This window comes from Populus nigra, chromosome 7, assembly GCF_951802175.1.
Source record: "Populus nigra chromosome 7, ddPopNigr1.1, whole genome shotgun sequence".
Lineage (NCBI taxonomy): Eukaryota > Viridiplantae > Streptophyta > Magnoliopsida > Malpighiales > Salicaceae > Populus > Populus nigra.
In genome coordinates, this window is record NC_084858.1 from 21,463,506 (window position 1) to 21,479,034 (window position 15,529).

Below are 15,529 nucleotides of genomic sequence, written 5' to 3' on the forward strand. Positions count from 1 at the left end.
ATTGTTGCTCGTTCCTCCACTAAAACAGAGTATAAGGCCTTAGATTATGGTACTGCTGAGGTTCTTTGACTTCGCTATCTTTTGTTAGATTTATGTTTCTCTCTTAATTCTGTTACCACTATCTAGTGCAACAATTTGGGTGCTATTTGTATGTCTGCTAATCCAATTTTTCATGCTTGTATAAAGTATGTTAAGGTTGATTATCACTTTGAGTGGCTAAAAAGGAGATTCATATTCGCTTCATCTCCTCCAAAAATCAATTAGCAGATGTGTTTACAAACCATTTGCGTCCTCTATTTTGCTTCTTTATGTTCCAAACTTCACGTGGATAACCCACCTTCAGCTTGAGGGGGTGTATTATAGGATGTGTTGTAAAATTAAAAATATTATGTTTTCCTTGTATAGATTTATCTTATATAATAAGTTACACCATAACAAATATATAATGCCCTAATCATATAAATAGCAAAAAAACCTCCCTGATTTGGATATTCACCAAATTATCTTGAAATCCTGTTTCAACTAATATACATCTTAAATTTAAACTTATACTATAAACTTTCAATTGGTTTAGGTAAAACAAAAACAAGAAATATATTACAAGAAATTTTAATTAATTTTTTTATTTAAGACTTTTATTTTAGTTATCTTAAAAAAGAAAATTATATTTTTATTATAGATGGATGATTCTGATTTTATTTAATATCAAACATTCATCTACTTCTGTATGTCAAAGATGCTAACACTTATAATAAGTTGATGAATGATTTTGCAACACACTTAACCAAACTTTTTTTTTTTTAATCAAAACTTCATTTTTACAAAATATCAAATAGTTTTTTCCTGGATAGAAAGGGAAAAAAAAATCTAACATGTGATTTTGAAAAAATACACCATTTTTTTTTCTTTTGAGAATATACATGTCATGTTTTGTTTTTTTATTTGAAAAAAAATACTTTGTAAAAAAATAAAATTATGGTAAAAACAAATTGGTTCAAATTACGATATCATTCATCAACTATTAAATCTGATCATCATCAATACAAAATTAGTATAAAAAATCAAATACAATTTTTTTGTAATAGAAGAAACATGCAACAATATAGAAAGCCAAGGAAATTATAGCTCCTAATGAATCCATGACCCCGTTAATTACGTAAAGATTTATTAAAAGGCATTAATATATCCCATGAAGCATTTCCAAATTAAAGAAAAAAGCATAGATAAAACATATTTGAGGCATCCCTATCCTAATGGTCATGTCCCATTTTTTGTAATGAGTTATTGATTTTTTTTTAATATTTTTAAATTTAAAATATATTTAAAAAATATTTGTTTAAAAAATATTTTTAAAATTAGTATATTAAAACTATTAAAAACATTAAAAAATTAACTTTAAATAAAAATAAATAAATTTCGACAAACGCGGCTGCAAATTGGGCTATTAAGGGAGACTGTGATTCCATAAGCTGGGGACAGTGTGACCTCTGCGAGCTAGCCGAATACAAAGATGCCAGCCAAATCAATCAATCATTTCTATCTTCGTTTGAGTCCAAACAAGAAGTACAGTGTCAAAATTCGATGAGTGAAAATATTTCCACTTGATGAAGGAAGGGACCTCCCACCACAGCTGGAACCACAAGTTCAGGTACCATCCTATGCAAGTGGGAGGAGCACTTCATGACTGGCTTTGTAGTAACCCCATGAAAGGGAAGTATGCAAGCTTTCTGGTAACTGTTATGGCAACTTAAAGAAAGTTGAGCAGTTAATTGTCGTAGCTATATGTATTAATTGCTCATCTATCATTTTGAAAGTGACTCTACACCCACCAAGTTTAGGTTCCGAAAGTTTTTTGAATTAAGCCTTTATTTCTGTCCTCAAATGTTATCTAATGATTAATGTTTGGAAATGAAAATCTCAATTATGCATAACCAATTTGTACGTGAGTTTATATTTGTGTTAGTTTTTGTAGTTATAATTTTAAAAAATTAGATTTTAAAAAAGTTGTTTTTAATTGTAGTTTTAAAAAAGTAAGTTTAAAAAATATGTATTTGGTTAAAAATATGATATGAGGCGGATTTTTACGAATAAAATAAATAAAAAAGTATGTCTTCTTAAATAAAAAAATAATTTTTGCAAAATTAAAATTTAAAATGTAATTATGAATGAGCTCAGGATAAAAATTAGAAGTTGTTACAATACTAAGTGATATATTAATGGTGTGTTTATTAATATGATATAGAGTACTTTTCAATTAAAAATACATTAAAATAATAATTTTTTATTAAAAAATCTAATATCAACATATCAAAATCATAAAAAAATATATGAAACAAATTAATTTAATATTTTGCAGAAATGTTTTTTGAAAATCATAAAATAGTATTCCTATCCCTAGTAATAGTTTATGCACATATCATGGACTGATTAACTAATAGTAGGGACTAGGGAGGATAGCATGGCAATAATGGCCAGCTTGCACCAAATTTTGAAAGGGCAAGATTCCCTTCGAATTGTTTTTAATTTAATCACAGCCAAGATATGGTAATCAAGTTCATCATGGAGTATAAAACATATAATCATTGAACTAAAAAGGAAATTAATAATTTGAGTTCATAATAGCATTATTTGATTACTTGTATAAAAACGATTCCCTAATGCTAATGAATGGTAGGAAATCATGATTTGCTTGGAGGGCACCTCAATGCAATGGCCCTATCTAGATCCTCTTCATTTCATGTAAATACGTGAGTCTTTAGACTTTCACATGATATTTAAATTATTGAATGATTATAAATTTAAATGTTATTATTTTATTATTTTTATTAATAAAAGTTAAATATGAAGTAATGTGTAAGTTTCAAGTATAAAAGATTTTTACTTAAGAGATTGTGTTAAATAATAATATAAATTATATTTTAAAATCTTAATTAAAAATTTAAATTTTTAAATTAAGATGGTTTTTAATAGATTATATATATATACACACACACTAATTATTTATGCATATTATTATACAGAAAATTGCAGACAAGGACTTGCGATTGCTGGAGGTGAAACATATATAATGTTATAAACTCTGTAAGATAGTTAGCCTACACGTTCAATTCAAATTGAGTAACTATCCCAAATTTAACTTCCAACTTCTAGCTTTATCATGCTTGAGGTTGAGTAAGCCCTAGTGAGGTACCCAACCTGGATTTCCAATGGTGCAAATTTTTTTTAATTACGAGGAGCTAGAACATCAAAACCATGCACGCATCAATTTTGACTTTGCCGACACTATAAAGCTTGTTGCATAGATAAGATAACTATGAGCTGTGGAGGTATTTTATCACATCAAACTCTTATCAAGGCAAGCTTATCTCACTGTGGTGGCACCATTACCAAAGAGACTAGCTAGATGGCTCAAAATGGGGTGGCCGACCCAACTTGGAAGAAACAATTCCAAAGTAGAGATGAGCAATGAGTTCGTTGTTTAATTTAACCTATCCTTGAGAAAGAAAAAAGGGATCTTACCACCTGAGCTTGCCACCACTGAAATTGTTAACAATTTGCAAAGAGTGTCAGTTCTGGTGGGACTCATCTCTCCTTGATGATGATGATCTTTGATCATGACTGCTTGTCCTTTTAGGCCTACGTAGAAAGGGAAAATTCTCTTGTCACCCATGAATATAATTGCTCTGTCGAGATTGATACGTTATTGGCTTTACATGTAAGATATTTGGTGCAAACTGTAAGAACTTTATTAAAACTTAATTAATTAACGATGTTTTGAAGTATAGAGAAAGCCATTTATCCTTGCATCGACCTCATATTGTCGCGAGCTGTAACGTAATTAACACCAATGAACCCATGGATTAGATCTATGAATTGACTTGGGATTCAGTTGATGCATGCGAAATTCAATTGATCATATTATTTGGTGATATTTAGGGAGTTTTCGGCAACCCGCAATTTTATCATTATCTAAAATTTTTTAAAACATTTGAGTGATTAAAAATAACATGGTGTTTCAAGATAAAAATTAAAAAAAAAAAAAAACATACTTTTCATCTTATTCTTTTAAGATTGGTTTTTGGGTAAAATCTAAAAATAAAATAAAATTATATAGACTTAGATCTATATAAAGATCTATATAAATATCTCAAAAAGATCTATATAACTCTTTTTTACGCTATTGTGGTTCAATACTCATAATTGAAGTTCCCAAATAATTTTTTCATAAAAAATGCAAAATTTCTTTTTGCTTTTTTACTATTAGAGTATCTTCGAGTCACCATTTATATAGGTATTAGAACTAAATTCTTTCTCGATCAAGTTTTAAATAAATTATTTGTAATTGTGATGGCATGCATACACAAATCTTTGTTTCTTCAACCTCCTTCCCAAGACGATAACATGGAAAATAAATTGAATTGCCCTAAAACCTCACGTGGTTGCAAAATTCCATTTCACTCGTACATAAAAGCTTGAATAGACAATGCACTAGCTGGTTCCTTTTCATGACACTAAAACTTTCTTTTGAGCTTTTTACTTGTAGAAGTCAATGCTTTTTCAATGATTCTTTCAGAAATTTTTAAAGAGGTTAGCTTTTACACCGCGCGTTCAAAATAGTTTCCCGAATTAATTTCTTTATAAAACAGTTTTTATATATTTTATTTCTTTAAAAACTTTTGCTATGTACTTTCAAAATAATTCAATTAGAAGCTTGAGACATGCGAACGAGCTAATTTAAATTTCACGTAAAGCCAATTAATCCAATTTAATGGATCTCTAAATTATTGATAGATATAAAAAGATCACAGATTCAATTACCAAAAATTTAAATACAAGAAATTAAATTTGTTCACACATTATTATATAAGAGGTAACTAAAGTTAACTCCTTAAAATATTATTAAAACCCGTAGATTTCACCTACACGCGTCTAGAAACTGTAATATTTTAATGATTTTTTAGCAGATTTTTTAAGATACTGTGGTAATTAAGAAGAAGGAAAGAAACTCAGTGTCATTCACGAATTATGAAGGCAAGTACAAGGATCTAATTTCGATTCTAAAGACAGTAAAAGGCCCTTTTTTCTTTTTCCACTGCAATCATCTGTTAGTGTAGCTAGTTCGTGCAAGAACCAACTTTCATGGACGAGTCATCAGTTCTTGACAACCCTAACCCTAACTATCCGACAAAGCCTCCAACAGAAACATTTTCTATGACATTTCCTTCGGACAAGACACCCACTTGTTCCATTTAAATTAATCAGTACATACACAGTGACCTTTCAGAATTTCTTAACCCATCAATGGCAATATAAGAATCCCCCCTGTAATCCACCCTAGTACAATCATTACCAAAACCTTTGATTTTATTAATCAATTTGCATAATAAAGAACAACCACCCAGAGGTGCTTACAAATCCTGATTTCTATTGTTCAACCTTTCATTTAGTACATACAAAAACGTTGTTTTTTTATTTTTTATTTAGAAATATAATTTTTTTTATTTTTAAAAAATTATTTTTGTCAACACATCAAAATATTCAAAAATATAAAAAAATTAATTTTAAACAAAAAAAAATTCATAAAACAACATTTAAAATATAATTTCAAACAACACCTAAGATATTTGGGTTGCAATACATGGGGTGTATAGTTGGTTTAAGGTTGATTTGGATTGTTGTATAATTAGGGTGATTGTGGATGATAGGGTTAGCAAATTAACCTAATTATTCATAATATTTATTAAAATTAACTTGAAATTAATTGAATTAAAAGATGTATATAATTAGGAAATATTCATAGGCTTAATCTTGTATTGTAATCTCTACATTAATTATTGTACACTATCCTATATGTATAAAAATAAAAAATATTGTCTATCTAATTGATCAAGCCTCCTATTCTTTTCAACTAAATTGAATTTATTTATTTTTAATAAATATAAAACCAAACTTAATTAACTATTTTAGTTCAATTTTAAAAAAAAAAATTGATTTGATTGAGTTTTTTAATCAAACTAAATCATTTAAATCGATACTAACTTCTAACCTGGGTGGTTTCGCTGCTTAATATAAGTAATATAGTGATATGTGAGATTCTGATTCCAAAAAAAAAAGAGGAACAAACAAATAGGATTACCTAAATCTTTGTCTTTGCCATCCCAAAGCTCAGGTTCCTCCAATTTGCAACGCAACTCTCTTAATTGAAGGGCATGTTATCAAAGATTGATTGGGTTTTGATGTCGTTTTTCGAGAGTAAGGACACGAGTGGTGGGTCATCCAAAGTCTAGGGAGTGCCATGGAGTACCTCTACATTCTACTTTATGAACCGTCAATTGTTTAATAAATATATATTATGGGAATCTTTGCTGGACAAATCAAGTTCTAAAAAATTAAATTTATTCTCATATTATTATTTTAGATTCGATTTCCTCCTCCGAGGGATTGGTTGAGGTGAAAACGTAAGATTTATTCAATTTGAAGTCTTAGATTCAAATTCCATCAGTGACTTTTTTTAAGATGCATATTTCCCTAATCTCATTCTTAATACATTCAATTTATATAAAAACTTGGGATTTGATTTAAAAAAAAAAGATATAAGATAAAACCTCTCGTAAATTGTACAATGCCTTCATTAAAAAAGGAACTTTTGAATTAAGAAATTGTTACTACAAGAATTTTTTTTTATTCGAGAAAATCCCACTCTTCAAAAAACGTATTTTATAGACTCAGGTGAGCGAATAAAACCCTAGTTATTCTAAGTTTTTATAAAAATACATGTCCTGACTTGAACTCGAGATCTGCTGTGCAGATCTCAAACTTTTTATCATCACGCTATATGTCTATAAGTGATTGTTACTACAAGACATATAATAGTAAATTATAAATTAATGTTTTTGGTCTCGTTTAAAGAATTAATTAACTAGTTCCTCTCGTTAAAGAATTAATTATTTAGTCATTGAGCTTTAAGTTAATATTATACACACACACACATGCACATGGCTTTAAAGAATCTCTTAAAGCCGCCGAACGGGATTACAAATTAGAAAGATCCAAGCGAAGGCAATGCATGATTGGATTGGATGCATCGCATACTGGTTCAATTCATTTACCCATTTTCACATTACATCAGAGCATTCAAAAGTTAGAGAATACAGGAGTTATATGTGAAGAAGGTAGGTGTGTGTGTGTGTGTGTGTATAAACAAAATAATACTATTATTCATATCCGGCTTTCCATAATACAAAATGACTCTGACATGTCTGATCATGTGGTTGTACTACTTGAATGCTTTTTTCTTTTACTTTTACTAGCTTGTGGAGGCCATGAGGCCTTCCAAGATATCGTATAAAACTTTAATTTATGTTGTCCCGTCAACATTTTACGTCAAGCTTCTCAGTTTTTCCAAGGATAAGACACCCCGCAGCTCACATGCTACAGAGTGATCATTGGGCGAGGCTCGGCATAACGTTTTGATCATTTCGTTAAACATGAGGTAATGTGATCCGATGGTGGTGTGTCAGTGTAGATTCTCATTCAAAACTATACAGGCCAGGCATAGCTTGAGAAATATAGGTGACAGAAAATGATTTTTTTTAATTTTTTTTTGACATAGTTTAGTAAAATTTGTAGGAGAATAACTTCGGCTGTAAAAATATTTTGAAAATAGCATATTTTTAATATAATTATATTTTTCAATACAAATTCTTTACACAATTAGAATAGCTTTTGAACACAACCTCATTTTTTAATATCAATTTTATATACCATTGTTGTTGAGAATAGGGTTGTGTAGTGATGATTTTTTTTTAATATATATAAAACAATTAATTTTATCAAAAGCCAACTCAAATTTTTATAAAGATTCAATTGCTAAAAGATAAGATTTAAGATCTAATGGCTAAAGAGATAAGTTAACGTGGTAGAACAAAGAAGAAAAAAAATAAAAAAAGGGGTCATTGAAATATACCAGGAATCCGTTTTTTATACACCCGGTATCATTAGAAAGATATCGACGAGATAATTCTAACTATATCTTGAAAGACCATTAAATAAGATCGTAATTAACCCTAAATTAACCTCATCCTTTTATATTGGGTTTGATTGGAAATTGAGTTTCATATATTTTTTTGTTTTATATGAAATTATCCTAATCTCATGATACATGTTATGGATTTAATGGTCTTGACTCATGTTATTTTTTTTAATTTTATTTTTTAACATTAGTTTGTTGAACCTAAACGAGCCTACCACCACCGTTCTCTCAGTTTTTTCTTCATGAAAGAAAACACTCTAGGTATGCTTAAACATATTTTTTACTTTAATTTTTTTTATTTATACCATAACGCGCGTGCTATCTATCTGGTCCAATCTATAAATAAGCGTTATAAACTAAATGTCCCAAAAAAAAAATATACTGTGCGGATAACATGTAGTAGCCAGCCAAATGGGAGCATAGGATACTGATTTTAACACTGATAGGTCCAATACCTATTCAGCTGGAGTTGGGTCAGGGTCCACACCTAGCAAACCCAACAAGTAAAAATGGGTCCAGAGCATGTCTTTCCACAGTAAAAATGGATCCCACATCGGTCAATAATACTACTGCACAACCATAGCACTGTACTATATAGCATCACAGCATGCAAGCAAGCAGTGAAACGAACAAGAACAACCCAAGCAGCAGCAGCAAGTAAAGAAAGTGGTCATGATTTTTGGCATCCCCATGGGGTTGGACTGTTGATTGATTGTGAAATGTACATGATTTATGATAAGGTTTCTTGTTCAATTCAAAACGACGAGTGATTGTGGAGCCCATAAGAGGGGCCCCCACCATTTTCATTCTCAACCGCCCAATGTGCCCTTCAGGAAGACACGAAAAACACTTTGCTTTTTTCATAACCCATCAGCACACTAGTGGATATTATTTTAACCCTAAGCCGAGAATTCAAGTCTATACCTGGAAACGATAATCATAGGTGTTAAATCTTACCTCGTATTAAAAATTCAAGTCACAAACTAACTTGGACCAATAAAAAAATGCATTTATGGATCTTAATCATATTAATAATATTATTGTCATCAATTATGCAAAATAATTGCTTAATTTTATAGTCATTATCGTGACTAGCCCACCAAATCATGCAGTGCTACTAATTATTTTAATAAATAATCTTAATATTAGGTCACCGCCTGTCCGTGTGGCATGACGGTGACATGGCTGTGGGGCCTACTTCAATCGGAAGCGTACACGTGTTTGGCTGTGAATGGACACGTAGAGAAAGATGAGGTCTAGTGTGGCTACCCACGTGGACGTGGGGCCTAGCTAATTGGCATTGTAAATAGACATTGTCAAACAAGATGGGTTCATGGAGTAGGACCCATTGAAACAAGAGAATGAAATCCGAAGTGGAATAAAAAATTCACCTCAGTTGTCGTGCCTTGTTTGGATTATTAAGTAAAAAAAAAAAAAAAAACATGTAGAGTAAAGCTATTAACCAAGTCGAAAATATGTTTTTTTTTTTGCATTAATAAAAATGTTTAGATAAAATAACTTGGAGAATACATTAGACTAGATTTAGTTTAAATAATATGCTAAATACAATGAACTTGGAGAGCATTTGGAAACACGTGTTAACCCGTGTTTTTAAAAAAAATTAAAATTTTTTTGCTAAAAATTAATTTTTTTTATATTTTAAATCTTTTTGAAACGTTGATCTTAAATATAATTTTTTAAAAATAAAAAAATTATTTTGATACATTTTAAAATAAAAAATAATTTAAAAAATAACCATAACTACATTCCTAAAGAAGCTTTAATCATTATTCAATGTTTCAAATTCAAGTTTGATATAATTTACAATACATTAAACCTTTGAATATATGTGTAGCTAGGTGATCTAAGAACTTAACTAGATTTATTTGAGTTAATATATTCAATTTAACTAAAATCTTCCATGCTATACCATGTTAAGTTTTGAATTCTAAAATTCTAGGATTAATTGATAAAACTAATCGAATTTAACAACTATCACGACTCAAACATTCAAGACAAAGAAGACATTATTGTAGTATATATTGGCAGTTGGAAATCATTGGAAATATTTACCACCCGTGAGATCAAAACCAAAAGACTAAAAATAGTAAATTACTCCTCAGTAATCTAATTCAATATCCAAATTTGGCAAAAACTTTTTTTTTTTTTAAATGTAATCTCGACTCTCAAACGACACCCAAAAATCTTCTTTGCTCAGTCAGTGGTAAATGCACCTCACTTGCTTCCAAAAGCAAGTGAACCCACCAAACATCCAACTCGACTGTCAGTTCATTGCCAATCCTGGCGTCTTCCATTCTCACCATCCATTGTCATGAAATGAAGACAAAATGAACTCCAAATTCACATGAAATGAACCTCCTTTCAGTGAAATACAAACGCTATATATACATGTCTCCTCCTTCAAAGTCACTTATGTTAGAGCCTTTCTCATGGACTCTTAACAATATTTACTTTGCTTTAAGGCTATATAGTGTCATATATTCTCAATTTTTTCTAAGTGGGTTCTTGTTCTAACCCAAAGTTTTTTTGTTTTTTTTTTTAATCTTATCATTAAAATTTATATGACACTGTATGGCCAAAGGTAGGAGACTAACAGCGAGCCGCAGTGAAAGATTGCTAGGAAGTAGTTATAGCTATGGTAGCGGCCACGGACCGATGGTGAATGACGTGTCGGAACTAGGCGAGGAAGATGTGTGGTCGATGGTGGATGACACGGCTGATCGGAATGACCGTAGTGTTCATAATTCCAACTGGAGTCCACGCACTGATCTTGAAAGTAGTTTTGACAACATGTCTATTAGCAGCGGCCGCCGTAGGATCCCAAGAGATGACCGCCACATGGGTGGGTTATCATTGGCCTTCGAAGATTCTTCTTCTGGCAAAAACAAAATAGCTTCCTCGAGAATTGTGCACCAGTTTCGTGGAAATGACCTGGTGGCATCGCAATCTCCCCGCAACATGGCCACGTCAGCTCCCGTGAACGTGCCCGATTGGAGCAAGATTTATCGAGTCAACTCGGTCGAATCATGCAATGACTCCGATGATGGGCTGGATGACAACGAGTCCGAGATGGTTCCCCCGCATGAGTACTTGGCACGTGAGTATGCACAGAGTCAAAAGATGGGTGGCGCCTCCGTGGTTGAGGGTGTGGGCCGGACGCTTAAGGGCCGAGACATGAGTCGCGTGCGCGACGCGGTGTGGAGCCAAACTGGGTTTTATGGCTGATCATTTTGCAGATATATGGAGATGAAAGTTCTTGTTACTATTGTTTTTTTTTTTTTTAAGAAAAAAAATTGCTTATGATTTTTTCTTGGGCAATGATTCAGCCGAGTTGATTCGGCTTTGAAATGAGTCAACTCAGTAGCTAGTGAGCTCGAGCATGATTCTGAATGATGGATGATGTAAGACTGTCATTGCTTCTACTTGTCATTTGATTGGAATTTGTACCCATTTATTGTTAAGTGGTAATTTGGTAATTTCAGTCATCAATAGTAATGCCAAGGGCATTTATTCGTAATTTAAGGAAAAATAGACAAAAAAAATTGTCCAATCTTGTGAAAAACACTGCCACTTGTCTGGTTTAGGATTTGATTTTGAAAGGAGATTTAGCTTATTTGTTAACCTTTATAGAACAAGGAATTAAGTACATACAAGTACCAAATTATAATCCCTTTACTTCTCGCTAATTCATTGTCTAGTCACCAAAAATAATAATAATAATAATCAAGTTGTGTGATGGTTCTATAGTCTAGTGTTGAGATACTATATATTTGAAATATATTCAATATTAATTTAATTGAATCATATTATATCATCGTGGTACGTACCAAATGAATCATTTGTCACATTATTGTATTTAATAGGAGAAATACCTTCGTTTGATAGGTTATATATACAAGAAACATGAAAACTTCTAGAACATGATGTGTAATTAATTTAAATAAAGAGATTCAAAGTAATTAAGGTGAAGCCTTTCATGACATTAATGATTTCAAAATCACTATGAAATTGCAAATAAAAAATACAAGAAATTGAGTAATAATGATTCCTATGAATACCATCTTTCAATGCTATTTAATTATCACCCTCCAAGATATCCAAAATATGCTAATGATGTCACGACGTTACATTTTTGGCATCGTATTTGATATAAAGTAACAATGTTTCCTATAATTGAATTTTTAATATATATTTTAATTAAAATAAGGAATATTTTTGAATTAATTTTGCACGTGAATAGTAACTAAGTCTAAAATTGATTGCAAGAAAATTGTTTTAGTGAATGTTTGTGTTTCAAAATACTTTTTAAATTGTTTGAATGTTTATTTTTGTGTTATAATTTATTTTTCAAAATATTTTTAAAATTACTTAAAAAAACATTAAACAGAGTGGTTTTCACGTGATAATGTCAAATAAATAAATAATAATAAAATATTATTTTGATATATTTTCAATTGAAAATACTTTGAAAAAACATCATGGACTGCAATAACGAATATAACAATTGTAAATTGATGATAACATTATTTTCCTCCACAAACATAAAAGCATATTTTTTATTGCAATCTATCAAATAACCATCTCATTCTAATAATTTAAGTTGTTAAGTGAGGTTTTAAGATATAATTTATATTATTTTCTAATACATCCCCTTAAGTGAAAGCTCTTTAAGTTTGAAACTTACACAAATTTATATTATTTTGTGCTTAATTTTTATCAAATAAATAGGAATGATGAGATTCAAACTCGTGACTGTTTGGTTATCAAGACTCTGATATCATGTCAAAGAACAATTTCAATCCAGTAATTTAATCTGTTAAATGAGATTTCAAGATATAATTTATATTATTCTTTAATACAATCTAATGCATTTAAAGAAACAAGGTACTTTGAAAACGGATCATATTATTTAAAACCATAAATTAACGAAATATACCGTTTTAATCACTATACCACCTTCTCAAGGCTTAAACAACCTAAAATGAGAGCATCTTGTTTTTGGAGAGAACGGTTAAAAACCAATGGCACAAACGGTTTCGAGAGAACTGAAAACAAAGGAGGATATGGCATAGAATACAGAAATGAATTGGGACAATAATTGTGGGAACCAGCAGCTGGAGAGAAGCAAAAACAATTAGCTCTTAATGGAAGATGATGGATGATGCTGCGAGGGGCCATGGGGTCACGTATTGACAAGGTCAGAGGTGTCTGCACCTGATCATGGCTGACCTTTTTCAAGAAAAGGACTCCACTCTTTTTATTGGGTTCACACTTCACAGCTCACATGAGGCTAGAGCCATTGGTTTTTTTTCTTTTTGAAAAAAATATACCATTTTTCTTCTAGTGATGTTAATAAATTCCCCTCCCTCTACTACCATAGGACTGTGGGATATTTAGAGGGTCCACAAGATTTCATGATCATCACCAAAATCAATGATCTCAAATTCCCAATTCTCTTGTGATTCATGCACGTGACATGACCTCAAACAAAGAATTGACAATCCCATCATCACTTTAAGTACTTAATGGAAGAAGTGGCATATAGTTTCAGTTGGGTTCTTTGAAAGGATGATTGAGCCTTTGAAAAAAATAAAGAGTAAACTTGAAATTTGATGGCTCTGATGTGATCATTAAATTTGATTATTTGCCATTAACAAAACTCTAATTCAAATGTGTGTTTGTTATGTAGAATGATGAAGGGTAGTTTTTAAAAGTAATTTTCAGTTAAAAATATATTAATTTATATTAAAAAATCAATTTAACTAAAAAATTTAAGTTGTTAGTTGAGGTTTTAAGATATAATTTATATTATTCTCTAACATACTTTCTCAAGTAAAAGTTTTTTAGGCTTAAAATTTACACAAAACCACACTATCTTGTGTTGAATCTTTATCAAATAAATGAGGACGATAAAATTTAAATTCATGGCTATTTAATTATCATTATTATAAAAACTAGTTCAACCCAGAAGCTACTACGTAAGGTAAAACAAAGGAATAATTATGTTACCCTGTTTCACGTTTTCAGGTTAATGCTCTGGCATAGAAAATACTAGATGGAGGAGATATTTGAGAATGTGTGGTTTTTGTTAATTCCAAACTTGAAAGCATTAACACCTGGCTGCGACATAAGATTGGGACTTGGTGATTAAGGACACTTATGTTATAGTTTATTTCTGGTGATAGTGATAACATGTTGACATTTTATCCATCTTTTTAGGGCTGCTATTAGCTAATATCTTATTTTATTTTTGCATCAGTCTAGTGGACTTGATGACAAATTGCCAATCCAGCCTTCTATATATCAGCCCAATTGTCTGGGTTAAGCCTTATATATATATATATATATATATATATATATATATATATATATATATATATATATATATATATATATATATATATATAAGCCTTAAGGTTTCTTCTTCTTCTTAATTTTATTACTATATATTTTTTTATAACAAAGACTTTTTCATTTTTTTTCCTCTTGTTTTAGAAAAACAACAATTTCATTAATACCAAATTGATATAAAATAAATTATTATCGCACAACATTTTAAAAAAGCTGACAAACCATAGTTTGTCAAGCAAGATTTAGTTGTTTTAGTAATGACAAATAAAGTTTTTCGAAATTTTCAAAGGAAGGATTTTTAAAATATGATTTCTCTATTAAACCACTTAAGGAGACGAGTATCTTGTTGTAGTAGATTAATAGAGGAATACGCCAAATTACCATGCATGCCTCATCATGAAAGATTTTAACTGTTAAATATTGTCCATGGCTGTCTATCTCTTTCAAATAATAAAATTTAGATTTTTAATCTTTATTCAAATGACTTAAATTTTCACATATAAAGATACAAAAATTCTATATAAAAAGATATATCGGCTTGGGTTAAAACTTTCATGGATATTACAAATATTTAAGCGTATTAATTCTATTATTTTCGACAATTCTAAAAACATACTAGGTTGCAACTGTTGGAATTGGATAAAACTCCTAAAATATATATATTAGAGACAACATAAAAAATATCATAATTTTAATATAAAAACAAAACAAAATAAAAATCACAGTTAACCATTTTATCAAATAGTTAGGGAGCAATATGATATAAAAATAGACTAGCAGGAAAAGACTATAAAATTCTTTTGGATTTATAATTTGACTAAAAAAATAAAAGTTCAATTTGGATTCTTAAAATCTTCATTTGTTTTCTCATGATCTTTTGGATTTGTAAAATGCACTATCAATTCATCAAATCAAGTTTCAAAAGAAACAATATAATTAATGTGAAAATGAAAAATGAAGAGAAGAAAAGGAGATTAAAAGACTGAGAAACATTATGAGTGTGAATATGAAAGAGAAAAAAGTAAAGAGAGAGAAAGAAAAAAAATATTATTTATCCAAAGAACTTGAGTTATTTTCATTGAGTTATACAAGTTGGGTTGGGTTGAACGAGTTTTAAAAATCATA

The 15,529-nt window shown here is 30.0% G+C and overlaps 1 protein-coding gene across 1 annotated transcript; it reads left to right on the forward strand.

The window, feature by feature from the left end:
• The first annotated feature begins 10,458 nt into the window (after window positions 1–10,458).
• Window positions 10,459–11,570, forward strand: LOC133700193 (protein S40-5-like). Its single transcript, XM_062123737.1, has one exon. The coding sequence runs from the start codon at window positions 10,625–10,627 to the stop codon at window positions 11,276–11,278; it is 654 nt and encodes a 217-aa protein (XP_061979721.1). The 5' UTR covers window positions 10,459–10,624; the 3' UTR covers window positions 11,279–11,570.
• Window positions 11,571–15,529: the final 3,959 nt, after the last annotated feature.

What these genes read in the sequence shown, in the direction of transcription:
- LOC133700193 (XM_062123737.1), top strand. Translation starts at nt 10,625, where the DNA reads ATGGCCAAAGGTAGGAGACTAACAGCGAGCCGCAGTGAAAGATTGCTA.